Below are 16,502 nucleotides of genomic sequence, written 5' to 3' on the forward strand. Positions count from 1 at the left end.
TAAAATTAAATATCAATATAATTCAAACAATCTATGAAAATATTGTCAATGTTTAATTGTTCTATTTCAATGCTTTTGTAGATTTGTTACAGACTGAATGCCGTGGTATTGAGACAACAGACAGTAAACAAAATTATACATGAATTTGACTCTATTTTGGATCAACTTAACCAGAGAGGCTTTAGAGAGGCTTTAATAGTTTACAGCATCTAGGTGTCCAAGGAAAGAGCTTCAAGTAAAATGTAAAAAATTGATCTGTGCAGCAGAATTTCTTTTCACCCTTTAATCTTTTGAGTCTTTCAAAATGGACAGTAACGGGCTACCAACAATAAAAAAGTAAATTTATAATAAGTACAATTTAATTGCTTTGAATGATACAAAACAGTGCAGACAAATAAATTAACACAAACAGATGACGTAACGTCTGTAATGATGTAGAAAGTGTATTTCAAAAAATGCCTCAAGGGACTCTTATTTTGAAAAAGGTCATCGGAAGTTTGTAATCTAACTTGACAGGTTATTCCGGAATATCTGTGAGGGGCGGGGAGGAAATGTGTTGGTCACCTGGAAAGCGGTGAAACAGCAGGTGATAAACAGACGGACAAAAAAAGTTACTAAAATAATGCACAAACATGGCTGTGCTGGAACTGTACACCAAGGTAAGAGGGAAAACAAGCCTAATCTTTTAAAATACACATAAGATCATGTTTCCATACAGTCTAGAGGTTGGAAGTTTACAGACGCATATGGAAACTTTGTCAGCGCTGTGAAAGGTTGTAAGGCAAACAGATCCACAGGAATTTAAAGGCGAAACACTTAGCTACATCTTTTTATAGTATAATATTATGAGGTAGCATATATGATGGAGTATTTGGTTCCTATTGGGTGGATTTTCTCTTGCATGTATTGGTTTTAGTCACTTGTACAATAAGCAGTGGCATTAATAACTGAAATAATTATTTGTCACTTTTTAAAAATAATTTTAGTACAACAGAGTGTGGATATCAGATGAAGAACATGTGTGGAAATCGGCAGAGATTGTGAAAGATTTCCATTCAGGAGATACAGTTCTTGAATTGCTTCTGGAGGATGGCTCTGTAAGTAAAATGGAAAGTGACTAATAATACCCTCAATATATAACTGTATTACATTTATAATGGTGAGAAGCACCAGCTGACCTGATTCTCCTACATCACCTATCACTGGACAGGAGTACTGCTACACTGTTGACCCGTCTAAACCACAACTCCCTCCTCTGCGAAACCCAGACATCTTGGTGGGGGAGAATGACCTGACAGCTCTGAGTTACTTGCATGAACCTGCAGTCCTGCACAATCTCAAAGTGCGATTTGTGGAGTCCAGAATCATCTATACCTACTGTGGTACAGCTGCAAGAAGCCTTAAACTGACAAATGGGTGACAAATTAAAGGAAAACCTCTAATACTTGACCCTTATGATGAGGAGGTCCTGTGGCTCTGTAATGCATTTTTACTGTAAATTCATACGATGTTGCTCCAAGTGATCACAAACAGGATACTGATGCAGCTGATGCAGCTGATGCAGCCACGATGAATCACTGAATAACATGATAAGTATACAAATAATGACTCACATATTATGGCTTTAAGAGTCATCAGAGATTTTGGGCCAACATAGTGAGCCAACACCTTACTAAAACACTTTATGCTGTTGTTTTTTTCGTTTTTGTTAATTTGTCGCCCATTTGTGTAACTGAGTACTGAGGTGTAAGCTGTTAGCAGGTTAAATTTCTTGCTCAGTCTGTGTTGTTCCCTCATTTCAGGTATTATATTGGTGGCTCTAAATCCCTATAAGCAGCTTCCTATCTATGGAGATGCAATCATTCATGCCTACTCAGGCCAGAATATGGGAGACATGGACCCTCATATATTTGCAGTGGCAGAGGAGGCTTACAAACAGATGGCAAGGTAAGTAAAAGTTGAGATTGCCTCGTTTAAGTTTTATAGTAGTTTTACATCAGCGAGAACTGATGACTGTATGCAGATTGGAGACAGTGAGCATGAGTCTGCAGATTTAAAAGGACTCTAACTACTAACATGTGCATGGGGCAAACTTTCTTGGTCAGCACCAAGAAAGTGTTAAAACGTCTGAATAACTTGTACTTATGTACAGTTGTTTGAACTGATGCACTTGGAATCAGCAGATCACTGAGTTCAATGGAGTTTCCCATTGTTTTGAGTATTAGTCAGTCCAATAAGTGCTGTCAGGCAAATCCTTTTTATGCTGGAAAAGAGAAACTGCCAGTTGTAGGCAATCATGATCAGTAATGAGAAGTTAGCAGACCTTGGCCTTGTTAAGATAATAAACAATGTAAAACCTTCAGGCCCACTTATTAGATTTGAGTGAGTGTATGTATATCTATTTGACCCTGTGGGGGTTAGAGAAAAGCCAAACTCATTCAAAATGCACCTAATTATTGTTTTTTGTTTTTTTTTTTTTAACTCATTAAACATGATTATTCCACCCTGGTAAAAGAAAAGTCCAAAGAAATAATTAAAGGCCCCAAATTACCATGACATCATCTGACCACAACTGTATGGTTGTGTGCTATGCATGCATGCGTTTATGTCCTGGTGATCATTAAAATGAAAGTTAATCTAGTCAATAACTGCCCAAGTAAGTCCTAAGCAATGCTTCAAGACACAGTGGTGCAAACTTTGTTTATATCCCCCTTTTCTTTCTCAGAAACCACAAGAACCAGTCTATCATAGTCAGCGGTGAATCTGGAGCTGGTAAAACGGTGTCTGCTCGATACGCTATGAGGTACTTTGCTGTTGTGAGCAAATCTGGAAGTAAGACACGAGTTGAAGACAAAGTCCTGGCATCCAATCCAATTACAGAGGTACGATCTAGAGACTGTACACAAAACAGCTGTTGAACTAAACAGGCAAAAATGTTCATCATATTTATTCATACACAAAAAAATCTTATATATAGTTCTTATATTTCATTTCCTCTTAAGGCAATAGGAAATGCAAAGACCACTAGGAACGACAACAGCAGCCGTTTTGGGAAATACACAGAGATCAGCTTTGACAGGAAGTACCGGATCATCGGAGCAAACATGAGGACCTACCTGTTAGAGAAATCCAGAGTGGTCTTTCAGGTATGCATGATTGTGAGATCAGGATTCTTTCAGGTTTCGTTACTGTGTTTAATCCATAATACTGATCTTGAGTTCTGTTTTTGTTTCAGGCAGAAAATGAGCGTAATTACCACATATTCTACCAGATTTGTTCCTGTGCAGACTCACCAGCGTTTAAGAACCTGAGACTCCGTAAGTGTTTGCACTGAGGGTTTATTGTGGATCTTTGACACTGAACTGCTGCTGTTTTATTACTATTTAAACTAACTCACCTAGAAAACACAACTAAGTCTTGCAGTATTTTATTATAAGCAGCATCAGTAATTTAATCTTTCATCTGCAGTGAGTGCGGACAAGTTCAACTACACCTGCATGGGTGGTGACATAAACATTGAAGGTGTGAACGACAAGAAGGACTTGGAAGAGACTCGACAGACCTTCTCACTTCTGGGTAAAGGTTGCCTCAGCATGACTGAAACCTCCCTTTATGATTTTAAAGTTTTATCTTAGCTTTAACGTCTTTTCTCCAGGATTGAAGGAGGACTTTCAGTCAGATGTGTTTAAAATTCTGGCAGCCATTCTGCATTTGGGAAATGTGGAGATCAAAAACGTAGGCGATGACAAATCATCAGTTCCCGTGAGTAGCTGTTCATAACTTGTGCGTGCGACCGATCTTGAATCATTCACCAGGTTAAGTACAAAGCTTGATTTGTATATCTTTCAGCTCAGTGATCCACACCTGGCTGTCTTCTGCGAGCTGCTGGGGGTGAGCGCAGAGGGGCTCGTACGCTGGCTGTGCCATCGGAGGATCGTTCTAGTAGCCGAAACCGTTGTGAAGCCGGTCCCCAAAGATCGGGCAATAAATGCCAGAGACGCTCTAGCTAAGCATATCTATGCCCATCTGTTTGACTGCATTATAAACAGGATAAACACAGCACTACAGGTGCCAGGAAAGCAACATGCTTTCATTGGTGTTCTGGACATTTATGGGTAATGCAAGCGCAACTCTTTTTTTTTTTTTCTCAATATGTGTGCAGCTTTCTTTGCTGCCATTTTGATATGTGCATTCTGTGTTTTTTCCTTCAGTTTCGAAACATTTGACATCAACAGCTTTGAACAGTTTTGCATCAACTACGCAAACGAAAAGCTTCAACAGCAGTTTAACCTGGTCAGCAATGCCTTCTTCCACATTCACTGCTAATTACCACACACACCTCTTTACCAGCTTACACGTTTATTCTCTTGGGTCTTTTCAGCATGTATTCAAGCTGGAGCAAGAGGAGTACATGAAAGAGGACATCCCGTGGACGCTGATAGATTTCTATGACAATCAACCTGTCATCGATCTGATTGAAGCAAAGATGGGGATCCTTGACTTGCTCGATGAAGAATGCTTAGTAAGATCTGATTAATAATACGATCTTGGTGTTATCAGTAACAAATTGCATTTTGACTTGATTGTCAGCATCTTTTGTTTACGTCTTTCTGCTTCACAGTTCCCTCAAGGCACCGATCAGAGTTGGTTGCAAAAGCTTTATAACTACCTACAAGCCAGCCCTATGTTTGAGAAGCCCAGGTTATCAAATGGGGCCTTTGTGATTCAGCACTTTGCAGACAAGGTGGAGTCTTATTGCCTGGCATCTGCACAATATAGCCAAAAAAATTATAAACTTTTAAAACTGTTTTCTTATATACGTATTTCTTCAGGTGGAATATCAGTGCAGAGGTTTTCTCGAGAAGAACAGAGATGCTCTCTATGAAGAACTCGTGGACATGATGAGGTCTAGTAAGGTAATCAAAAGCCTTCCTGTGTATTTACTTTATGTTTGCTTTTCCTCATTTTAACAGATTCCTCTTGTTTGCAAATGTTATCAGTTACCTTTTCTGGCCAACTTTTTCCAAGAGGAGGAGCAGAACGCTGCGATCAGTAAGAGTGTCAAAGTGAAGCCCGCCAGGCCTTCAGTGAAACCAGCCAATAAACACCTGAGAACCTCAGTGGGAGATAAGGTGCTAATGTTTGCTCTGTTTCTCTGCTTTGCTGTAGGCTGAGCTCACATTCTCACTGAAGTTTACTGTATTGTTTCCTGTCCAACTGGCTGAATTTGTATTTCTGTCCTGTCTCTTGAACGTTGCTGTTGAATGCAGTTTCGCAGCTCCCTCTCCTTACTCATGGAAACACTGAATGCGACAACCCCTCACTACGTGCGCTGCATTAAGCCTAACGATGAAAAGCTCCCGTTTGAGTATGATTACTAGTGAATCTTTAATTCAGATGTTTCACTCTTGCTTCACTGAAGCGTTTGCTCATGTTTGAGTTTTTGGTGTTTTCTCATGTTTTTAGGTATGACTCCAGGAGGGTAGTGCAGCAGCTGCGAGCCTGCGGAGTCCTTGAGACTATTCGTATCAGTGCACAGAGCTACCCGTCCAGGTGACTTTATATATGTTCATGCAGCGTAATTACAACTTATAGCATGTTCAGCTCCATGTGATCATGCTGAGTATTGGCATGGTTTTTGTTTTTAGGTGGACATACGTTGAGTTTTACAGCAGATACAGTATCCTAATGTCACACGTGGAGGCAGACCTCAATGACAAGAAACAGACCTGCAAGAATGTGCTGCAGAGGTTGATTCACGTATGTTGTATCCTATGGCACTCACTAGCATAAGCGTCATCCATGGCCGTGCGTCACTTTGGCCTCATGGCTTGCTCCCCAGGACTCTAACCAGTATAAGTTTGGCCGGACGAAGATCTTCTTCAGAGCTGGCCAGGTAGCTTACCTCGAGAAGCTGCGTCTTGACCGACTTCGAGGAGCCTGTGTGACCATACAGAAACATGCTCGTGGATGGAGCCAGAGGAGGAAGTACCTGGCATTAAGAAAGGCCGCCATCATTCTCCAGCAGTATGTCCGTGGAAAGAGGACAATCCGGTTAGAGCCGTTCACTTGTTTGAGTTTTGTTGACCTGCATCCTGTAAAGATTCCTCTTAAGATTATAAAATGAACATACACTTATTTTGTTCGTAAACCTTCAGTAAAACAGTGACTGCTGCGACACTGAAGCAGGGGTGGGCAGCATTGGTGATACAGAGACACTGGAGAGGCTACCTCCTGAGGCAGGTCTACCAGGTAGTGCGTCTGGCAACCATCACCATCCAGGCCTTCACACGAGGTTGGATAGCTCGTAAACGATACAAGAAGGTCTGTAACAGACGGTTTACGAATCATTTTCATCACTATAATAAATATTGTTGACAAATTGAATGTAACCTCCTGATTTATGTAAACCTCAGATGATAAAGGAGCACAAAGCGCTGGTTATCCAGAAGTATGCCAGAGCGTGGCTGGCACGACGGCGATTTCAGACCATGCGTCGGCTCGTGCTTAATGTCCAGCTGTCCTACCGGGTGCAGCAGCTCAGAAAGAAGATTGACGAGCAGGTAACGGTGCTTCGAGACAAATTTTAGCTGTGATTTTCTTTTTGTTTTTTGCAGATAACATAATTTAATGTGTTCCCTGACAGAACAAAGAGAATCGTGGATTATTGGAAAGGTTGACAAGCTTGGCAAACTCCCACTCCCAAACTATGGAGAAGCTTCAGGGTCTGGAGACACAGCTGGAAAAATCAACCAACCAGAAGGCTTCTTTAGAGAAACGAGAGAAGAAAGCTAAAGAAGATGCCAGTTTGGTTAGTATTGAAGTTGATGCCTTAAGTCTGTTTGTGTCTTTGTTGCAGTTTTGTTTGCAGAGGAAGCAGTTTGTTTGAGATCCTTTAGGAAAACCTGTTTTTCTTGCCTAGACAATTGCACAACTTCAAAAGGAAGTAGAAGTTCTCAACCTTGAGAAGGAGAAGTTGGAGAAAACATTTGAAGCTTCTACCAAAGACGCCAAAGGTAATAAGAGTTGAGATTTCTGTATAAACACCACGGTGACTGCGTTTGCGGCACATTTGTGACCGGCCTCACAATCTTTCAGAGACCTTTGATCAAGTAAAGAGGAACCTTCTGGAAGAAAAAGAAAATGAAGCAAGGCTTAGAAAGTAAGTGTTTAAAAAGTGAGATTTATCATTGGGGTCAAACTCCTTTTAGTTTATGTGCAACACGCAGCCCAGTTTGATCTCAAATGGTGGGACCAGTATAACAATTGCAGAATTCAATTCAATTCAATTTTGTTTATATAGCTCCCCCTATGAGCAAGCACTTTGGGGACAGTGTGAAGGAAAAAGAAAAACACTCCTGATGTACACCATGGTCAAGCAAATATTTAAGTTAATATTTTTCCCAGCTTCTTTGGTTTAATCAGATAGCTTTTTCTTCTCTGAAGGATCGCGGAAAACAACACTGAAATTCAGAGACAGGACCACGAGGCCGAGGTGGCAACTCTGAAAGAGGAGATAAAAAGGCTAAAAGAAGAACGAGTCATCCTGCAGAGAAAGTTAGAAGAGGGGGCGCAGGCGAACTCAGACCTGCAGGAGCAGGTCATCCAGCTCACCAAGCATGTCAAACTAATTCCCGAGCTACGCAGAGATCTGAACAACCTGCAAAATCAGAGGAATAACATGGAGAGAAAGATGAAGCAGCAGTCAGAACAAGCAAGAGGTGTGTATAGAATTTTATGTAAAAAAATAATCTCCTTTGTGTAAAGAAAAAGACGTCATTTGTTGATGAGCTCTGAATGTTTTCTGCAGGTAAAGTGAGTGAGATCGCAAGGCAGCTTCTTGGAGGTGTTGTTGAAGAGGAAGTTCTTCTGGGGTAATCCAGATATTTTGAGCACTGTGTTTCCTCACTTCATCTCTATTAGTCATTTAACCTGACACATTGTTTCTCCAAAGGATGACTTCTGACGAATCAGAGAAGATTTATGAAGTTGACGATTTGCTGTCAGCCTTTGAAGGCCTACAAAAAGCCATCAGGTCTTTATTTTTCAACCATAGCAAACCACTTTCTTATTAACAGAAGCGTGCAGCTTTCCTTCTGAGTGTCTGTACTTGAATTTGTTAAATATCTTACATTTATTGGCAGGATTCTAGAAAACCACCAGAGGGAGCAGAAGGAAAGCTATGAGACTCAAGTAGAGGGCTTGAAATTGAAAATGGACCACCTTGAGAATGAGAACAGCAAGCTGCAAAACCTGTTCCAGGAGAAAAGCAATGTCAATGAAAATATTTGCCAAGAAGTGTCCAGACTCAGCAGTGAAAACTTAGTATGTCATTGCACGTTTTATTCCATACGTCGCGGGTTAAAGGGGTGAGCTTCAGAACGTAACTGTGACGTCTGCTTTAATTTCATTCGCAGGTGATACCGGAGCTGAAGCTGCAGGTTTCAGAGCTGCAGAGACAGAAACAAGAGCTTGAAGGCCTTGTCGAGGAGCAGAACAGAGAATTAACAGGTACACTCTTTTGTTCAGCAGTCTCGCAGTGAAGCAGATTACTGTTTTAACTTGCTCTTTTGTTTTTATGTCATTTAACAGAAAAAAACAAAGAGATCACTCACAATCTTCAAAAGAAGATTACAGAAGAGAGCTCGCAACGGAGGTAAATTACTCAGCGGTAGTGATGTCTTCCTTGATTAAAGTAGTGATGGTCACTTCTGGTTCATCCTGATTTTGGATGTTTTTTTTAGGTACTTTGAGGAGAAAGCTGAAGAGCTGGAGGAGGCGAAGAGAGAGCTTCAAGGCAGAGTAGAGGAGCTGGAAGAGGAGAATGATCACTTGAAGAGACAGCAGCTGATGGAGAATGAGGTCAAAAGCAAACTCAGAGAGGAGACTTCACGGTTAACTGCTGAGAACATGGTGCGTTGAGCGTACGAGGGGTAGAAGGTTACAGTGAGAGTAAACCAATAACTGATTCCGCTTTTAATTCAGGACTTTGACGAGCTGCTCGACCAGAAAGACAGATTAATAAAGAAACTTCAGACTCAAGTTAAGAGCCTCGAAACGTCACAGAAAGGTAGCGCCGCAGCTCCTGCGCCACATGTAAACAAAAAAATAGAGTCCATAAAAGTTATCTCAACTTTTTCATCACATTTATTGTTTCTCAAACAGCGAGGCAAAAACCTGCATCCACCATTCCCAAAGATTACCTTGGCATGTTGGAGTACAAGAGAGAGGATGAACCAAGGCTCATTGAAAACATCATTCTGGGTATTCTTCCCCTGCACTATGTCTGCAATATGCCAACTTTACCTGCCTTTTATTTAATAATCATATAAGCTATTTGATCCACGGATGTGAGCAGGAGTGAGCGTATTAAAACTCGGATGAATGGATAAACCATATTCTCTGACAAATTTGTCCCAATTTCATAACAGATCTGAAACTCAAAGGCGTGGCGGTCAACATGATCCCCACCCTGCCAGCTTACATCCTCTTCATGTGCATCCGCCACGCTGACTACTTAAATGATGATGCAAAACTCAAGTCTCTTATGAATGCAATCATTGGTGGAGTCAAGAAAGTCATCATGGTAAGGTTAACTATTTTTGTAACCCTTGTTTAACCAGGAAGTAAAACTCTTGAGCTCAAGATTCTCGTTTGGGGTTTTGCACACCAGATAGGTGGGGTTAAGCTAGCTGAGAAACAAGTCCTAGCGGGAGGAGGTGGGGTAGACCCAGGACATGCTGCAGAGATTATATCTCTTGGCTGGCCTGGGAACACTTCTCTGTTCCCCTGGATATATATGGATAGACTGGTGAATGGATTAGTGTATTTTGAGGTATTGTTTATATCTAATAATGTAAACAACATTTTCCTGTTTTAGAGTCACCAAAAAGATTTAGAGTTCCTGTCCTTCTGGCTCTCAAACACCCACCAGCTCCTCAACTGTCTGAAGCAGTACAGCGGGGAGGAAGTACAAATTTACTTTTTTTTAAAAAAATTCAGTAGTTACTGTTTCATTTCTGTCTGTTGATAATATCATATACATATTAAAATGCTCTTGTTTTCCATCCTGTTAACAAAAGGAGTTCCTGAAGCAAAGTACACCTCGCCAGAAAAAAAACTGCTTGCAGAATTTCGATTTGTCGGAACACAGACAGATTCTCAGCGATCTGGCCATCCAAATCTATCATCGGTTTATCTCAGTCATGCACAAGACTCTTACTCCCACTATTGGTAATGGTTTTTCAAATTTGGTATTTTGCAAAAAATCATTATTATCACTTTTATGAGTAAGCTAAACCCTACTTCTACACTTTCTTAGTACCCGGCATGCTGGAGCACGAGAGTCTACAGGGGATTTCTAGCATGAAGCCGACGGGCTTCAGGAAGCGTTCCAACAGCTTCTATGAGGAATCAGAGACCTACACCATCTCCTCCATCCTCCAGCACCTAACAGTCTTCCACTCCACCATGAGCCATCATGGTCTGGACCAGGGCCTCATAAAACAAGTGATCAAACAGCTGTTCTACCTCGTGGCTGCGATCACCCTTAACAACATCATGCTCCGCAAGGACATGTGCTCCTGCAGGAAGGGGATGCAGATCAGGTGTGTGCTCGCAGATCAGGTATGTGCTTCGAACAAAAGTCAAAGAGAGTTTATTTTAACAGCTGCTTCCTCTTTTCAGATGCAACATCAGTTATCTAGAAGAGTGGCTAAAAGAGAAGGAACTTCAAAGCTCGAATGCTATGGATACTTTGGAGCCACTGGCTCAAGCTGCGTGGTTACTGCAAGTCAACAAATCCACTGATGAAGACGCCAAGGAGATCATTGAAAAATGCTGTGAACTCAGCCCCGTTCAGGTACTTCCATCTGTTGTTTAAAATGTGCTTTTGGTGGGGTTTTTTTTTCATGTTTAAATCTTGCACTAAACTCCAACCTAACATTTAAATTTGTAGATCGTCAAAATTTTGAATTCATACACGCCTATTGACGATTTTGAAAAAAGAGTGACGTCATCATTTGTCCGCAAAGTTCAGGTGAGCCCCGCTGTTCATTTTCAAATATAAAAACCCTCCTAACCAAAAAAATACAGTTGACTAAGCTGTCAATATATTTCTCATTCCAGTCTTTGCTCCAAGACCACGAAGGCTCCGCACAGCTGATGCTGGATGCAGATTATCGTTTCCAGGTCACGTTTCCTTTCTGCACGTCCACACAGGCTCTGGAGCTGCTGCAGGTCCCGAACAGCCTTCATCTCGACTTCCTCAACAGGATCTGACACACGGATCCTGTGACATTTTTACTCCTTATACTGAGTCTTAGTCATTTCTTTTAAAGTTGCACCAGATTGTAGATAGAAATATTTAAGCACTTTCATTAAAACCCTGTACAGCAAATGTTTAAAACAAAGAACAACTGAATAACATTGTGACATTTTGACCGAACACAACATAGCAGTGATATTTTATTCTTCTGTACTGTATGTAATGTGTATGTGTGTATGTGTGTGTGTGTGTGTGTTTGTGTGTGTACATTTTTATTTAAATTGCAATAACATGCTAATAAATGAATAAAGGCATTATCTTGTATCAAAGCTATACCAATGCAAACCTATTTTATACTATCATATACTCAGGTTAAAATACAACAAGGCTAAAATATGAGTTAATTAAATGCTCACTGTGTATTTTTTTCATATGTGTGTCCTGTAGTTGAATCAGAGGATGTCAGACGTGAAAATGAAGTAATATGAATTAATAAAACAGCATGCCAAATCACCAAATCATAACAGCTCATTCAAAAAAAATGAAGAATAGTAAAATTACTTTAACAGACAATATTATTTGTTTTCTCTTTAATTCTTTTTTGGTTACTATGAAAACATCTTTGCTCCATTTCAGCATATTAAAATGCCACAAAGCCCTCTCCCCCTCTCCCTCTGCCTGTCCCTTCTCTTCATGTGGGCAGTGTGAAAAAAAAAAAGCATTATTAATCTGATCTGTTGCTTAGGGGATGCATCGTGTGTGTGTGTGTGTGTGTGTGAGGCAGCATCACCGGGATGCAGGATCCTCCTCCCCTGGAAACTGGAGGAGCATCTTCGCCCTCTGACGTCATGACAGCAGCATCAGCTGTTAGCTCTGCTCTAAGCCTTTTCGCTGCCGATCGCTTCCTGCTCAAAGGAAATATATGAGATCCCCTCCAACCCCTGAAATGGCGACACAGGAGGTACCGCTGAACGAGACTCTGGCTCATCTCAAAACGGAGTCGGAGACGCTGAAGTCGAAGCTGGAGGAGGAAAGAGCGAAGCTGCACGATGTCGAGCGTGAGTGCTAAAAAAATGGAGAGGCCCTGATTCATTCCTGCGTTTACCCTGTGACGGGACGGATAACAGCAAGCGTCTCCTCATAGCCTCACGTTTCTCCGCCAGAAGTCAAAGATCGCCGGTGTTACCGGAGATGGGGGATTTCGCGGAGCAGATTATCGATCCGATCGGCGCCGATGTCACCGATTTGTCAGGAGACGGGGGGAGGCTGTCTTGTTTGCTTCCCCATTTCATAGCCTAATACTTTCATCCATGTTTCCTCCACGGACTGTTTTCTTTTTCTTTCTTCCTTTTTTTTTATTTATTTATGTTTTACTCATAATATCTGAACAATATGACAATTAAAGCAAGAGTGTGAAATAAAAACGTGAAAATCAAGCACAGGTCATTTCTGATGCATATTTTATGGGATTCAGGCTATCTGAGACATGGCAGATTAAAGATAGATTAATTCAATATTCCTCCATTTAGATGGGCCTGCTGTAGTTTAATCCTGGCTGCAGCCACGAGTGTTAATGTGGGGACATGTTTAATGCATAATATACATGTGTGTTTTGTGCAGTACATCAGGTGGCAGAGAAGGTGGAGGGGCTGGGCCAGTTTGTCATGAAGACCCGGAGGACCCTGAAGGGGCACGGGAATAAAGTTCTGTGCATGGACTGGTGCAAGGACAAGAGGAGGATCGTCAGCTCCTCGCAGGTCACGAACCTCTAGTCTCGTTTCCAGCTGACTGCAGAGCAAGTTTGTTGTTGGTGGCATGTGTTTTAAAAGTGTACAAACCTTTATTATCTTTTGATGCAGGATGGAAAAGTTATTGTGTGGGACGCTTTCACCACCAACAAGGTAACATTTACTTTTCATGGGTCATCATGAGGTATTCTTAGATATTTGTATTTTTGGCTTTTGAATCAATAATAATAATTGTAATAATAATAATAATAATAATAATAATTATAATACTAGTAATATAAATTTCCATGATGATAATAAGCTTGTTTTAGATAGGATTTCTTTTTAGATTAGATAGGAGTGACACATAGGATTTGTGCATCAATATATCTATTGTGTGCTGATGGTAAATCCAACTGTCCTGTTTTTATGAACGAGACATCAGAGTTAGATGATAGAAACTGAACACCAGATTGTGGAAAAGTGTTTTCTTAAGTTTTCTACATGGGACAAACCAAAGCTCGTTGTTCTGCTTTGATTATGGATAATGAATTCTCCCTGTGCCGGTGCGGCTCGAGCACAAAAGCCTTGTCTTCTGATGTTTATAGGAGCATGCTGTGACAATGCCTTGCACCTGGGTGATGGCCTGTGCCTATGCCCCCTCTGGCTGCGCTGTAGCTTGTGGGTGAGTGCGTTACTCTCCATGATGATCCAGATCTGGTTGTATTTTGCTGTATTTTTGTTGCTTTTCTGTATTTTGTTTTTGTGGTAAAGTGTGTAGCTTCTCTGTTGCAGAGGCCTGGATAATAAATGCTCAGTTTATCCTCTGTCTCTGGACAAGAATGAGAACTTAGCTGCAAAGAAGAAGTCAGTGGCCATGCACACAAACTACCTGTCTGCTTGTAGCTTCACCAACTCGGATATGCAGGTGAGAAAACTCACCACACTCTAAAAACATCTGCAAAACACTGAGGATCATGGGTAAAATGCCTGTGGAAACAGTAGCTGCGTGCTGCCTTTTTATTTTTCTCTCAATCAGATATCACTTCCTTCTATATTCCAGTGAAAGAGCTCCCATACTTTGTTAATAATTTACAAGTTTGACTTCCTGGTCACATGAGGCGTCACACTGCAAAAGGCAGTCCATTTACAACTACACGATAGCCTGTAACGACTTCTATTTTTTTTTCTCTTCTCTTGCCGCATGCATTTAAGATCCTGACGTCCAGCGGGGATGGAACATGTGCATTATGGGATGTTGAGAGTGGGCAGCTGTTACAGAGTTTCCATGGACACGCTGCAGATGTGTTGTGTCTGGATCTGGCCCCATCTGAAACCGGAAACACGTTTGTTTCGGGGGTGAGGACACTTTCTGCACAGCTTTCGGTACAGCTTACTTAAAGAGGCTAAACACTGAAATTTTTCACGCTGTCTGCTTTGCTTTCATTGGCAGGGCTGTGATAAGAAAGCCAATGTCTGGGATATGCGTTCAGGGCAGTGTATTCAGTCCTTTGAAACTCACGAGTCAGACATAAATAGTGTACGGTAAGTCACCCCCTTGTAATGGCTCCTAAATATAAGTGTAGAGAAGGTAAGTGTAAAGATGAGCACATTTTCTATTTATAATTAAGCATAAAAAGGAAGTGTTTTAAAGGCCTCATCATGTGTGCATTATTATAACATCTTTTAAGTTATTGTAATGGCCTCTATATTTTTGTTTGCAAACAAAAATTTTAAAATCTGGAGTCTCATTTTCTTATGCTACCACTAGGAGTTGCTATAAGTCAGAAGTATTCAAATCTTACATGTAAGAGTTTTAAAAATTGATTTCTTATTAGTGCTGTCTGTATTTTAACAGATACTATCCCAGCGGAGATGCTTTTGCATCTGGATCGGATGATGCTACAGTAAGAATTGATTTCTTCATGTTACCTTTGACTGGTGAAGGCAGTTTTCATGTGCAGCGTGCTGCACATAATTAATCATAATTACACTACACCATAAAAAACTAAAATAAATCAAACACTCCCCTTTGTTACAGTGCCGCCTGTATGACCTAAGGGCAGACAGGGAAGTGGCTATCTATTCCAAAGACAGCATCATATTTGGCGTCTCCAGTGTTGATTTCTCGCTCAGTGGTACGATATATAGAATATTTACCTTCGCTGTTGTTTGTACTGAGCTTAAGGATAATGCGGTTAAAACATTTTGGGTGTGCCCTCTCTTTCCCCAGGCCGGCTACTGTTTGGTGGCTACAACGACTACACCATTAATGTTTGGGATGTTCTCAAAGGAACACGGGTTTCTATTCTGTTTGGACATGAGAACCGTGTCAGCACCCTGCGGGTTTCCCCTGATGGGACAGCCTTCTGCACAGGTTCCTGGGACCACACTCTTCGGGTATGATATCTGATCTGGCACATTTGATTACTGCAGGTTTCTGTCTGGTTATATCTTGTAATGTCTATTTTCTTTGCCTTCCAGATCTGGGCCTAAGCATCAAGACACAAAGGATTAAATAGTAGACAGACCTACTGAAGACACACTGATGTTTCTGTTTGCTAGAGTACAATCACAGAGATAGAGACTCAGTTTTGATTGTACATAGGGCACATCAATAGCATTGTATATACTCCAGTGTTTTGGCCAGGGTAGATTTACATATTTTAAAGAGTAAGTAAACCAAATGGCTAGCTTGCATTACGATGTGATGGGAAGAAAAGGCGCACAGAAGTTCTTATGATTACAACTATGAAGTTGAAAACAAGTATGTTACTGAAAATATTATCGGTAGTGGCTTGCATCAGTCTAGGATAGAAGTGACACAATAATGTGATGTGTTAATTAGCCCACATGGAGGAAAATACATGTTTACTTATTGTTATTATTTTTTATTAAACAAATGAAGACATTCAATCAGAGGAGACATCAAAGAGCAGGGGTGGGGGGTGGGGGGCTTTTCTGTGAATGGCAAAAGTTCTGAGAAATATTAATGAGATTTATGGAGAAAGGTACAAATTAATATTTTATTTTGGAAATTATATTATATGTACATCTAACAAACACCCTGTGCACCCAACAGCTGCTTCTCACCTGCCAATATAATACTGTATCAATATCAATGCAAAGAAAGCACATTAATAGGTAAACATGAGATAAATGATTTTTTTTTTTATTCCTGTAATTTAAATTATGGTTTACTACATCTTTTGTTTCCAGATGTGGAAGCCACTCACTACTCGATGTGCACTAGAGACACCCTGAACTTGTGGTACCCCACTGTTGAAATACTAACACGTTAAAAAAATTAATACAATATATATATATATATAAATATAATTGAATGTACTCCTTTTCATGCCGTTGTCCAATGGTTGTAATTTCATATTTAGAGTAATTATTGTAGTTTAGTGTACAGATATGCAGGGGACTGTTAATCAAACTATTACAAACATAATAAAATCAGTTTTGAATATCGCTCCTATGTCTCATTATTATTATTATTATTA

The 16,502-nt window shown here is 40.6% G+C and overlaps 2 protein-coding genes across 2 annotated transcripts; both read left to right on the forward strand.

Annotated features, from left to right (window-relative positions):
- Positions 1-516: 516 nt before the first annotated feature.
- Positions 517-11,697, forward strand: myo5c (myosin VC). Its single transcript, XM_003443947.5, has 40 exons — positions 517-659; positions 987-1,097; positions 1,211-1,382; positions 1,803-1,947; positions 2,726-2,882; positions 3,003-3,146; positions 3,236-3,317; positions 3,469-3,576; positions 3,656-3,762; positions 3,850-4,115; positions 4,212-4,293; positions 4,382-4,522; positions 4,622-4,744; positions 4,833-4,916; positions 5,001-5,132; positions 5,271-5,368; positions 5,467-5,553; positions 5,649-5,760; positions 5,843-6,054; positions 6,159-6,324; positions 6,417-6,563; positions 6,647-6,811; positions 6,923-7,016; positions 7,099-7,162; positions 7,447-7,721; positions 7,811-7,874; positions 7,955-8,035; positions 8,145-8,325; positions 8,418-8,511; positions 8,593-8,656; positions 8,745-8,913; positions 8,986-9,070; positions 9,166-9,264; positions 9,432-9,586; positions 9,881-9,970; positions 10,083-10,233; positions 10,322-10,607; positions 10,687-10,861; positions 10,958-11,038; positions 11,128-11,697. The coding sequence occupies exons 1-40, from the start codon at positions 633-635 to the stop codon at positions 11,278-11,280; spliced, it is 5,229 nt and encodes a 1,742-aa protein (XP_003443995.1). The 5' UTR covers positions 517-632; the 3' UTR covers positions 11,281-11,697.
- Positions 11,698-12,067: 370 nt separating this feature from the next.
- On the forward strand, positions 12,068-16,470 carry gnb5a (guanine nucleotide binding protein (G protein), beta 5a). Its single transcript, XM_003443946.5, has 11 exons — positions 12,068-12,324; positions 12,887-13,023; positions 13,126-13,167; positions 13,602-13,678; positions 13,789-13,921; positions 14,209-14,352; positions 14,447-14,538; positions 14,852-14,900; positions 15,035-15,131; positions 15,227-15,393; positions 15,478-16,470. Exons 1-11 carry the CDS (start codon positions 12,189-12,191, stop codon positions 15,487-15,489), a joined length of 1,086 nt encoding a protein of 361 aa, XP_003443994.2. The 5' UTR covers positions 12,068-12,188; the 3' UTR covers positions 15,490-16,470.
- Positions 16,471-16,502: the final 32 nt, after the last annotated feature.

This window comes from Oreochromis niloticus, linkage group LG7 (genome assembly GCF_001858045.2).
Source record: "Oreochromis niloticus isolate F11D_XX linkage group LG7, O_niloticus_UMD_NMBU, whole genome shotgun sequence".
NCBI lineage: Eukaryota > Metazoa > Chordata > Actinopteri > Cichliformes > Cichlidae > Oreochromis > Oreochromis niloticus.

Bases quoted from the DNA above. Each gene is read 5' to 3' on its own strand.
- myo5c (XM_003443947.5), top strand. From the start codon at position 633: ATGGCTGTGCTGGAACTGTACACCAAG. The intron at 3,577-3,655 runs GTAAAGGTTGCC...TCTTTTCTCCAG, and splicing joins ACAGACCTTCTCACTTCTGG to GATTGAAGGAGGACTTTCAG. The intron at 4,523-4,621 runs GTAAGATCTGAT...TCTGCTTCACAG, and splicing joins TGCTCGATGAAGAATGCTTA to TTCCCTCAAGGCACCGATCA.
- gnb5a (XM_003443946.5), top strand. From the start codon at position 12,189: ATGAGATCCCCTCCAACCCCTGAAATGGCGACACAGGAGGTACCGCTG. The intron at 13,922-14,208 runs GTGAGAAAACTC...CATGCATTTAAG, and splicing joins TCACCAACTCGGATATGCAG to ATCCTGACGTCCAGCGGGGA. The intron at 14,353-14,446 runs GTGAGGACACTT...TTTCATTGGCAG, and splicing joins GAAACACGTTTGTTTCGGGG to GGCTGTGATAAGAAAGCCAA.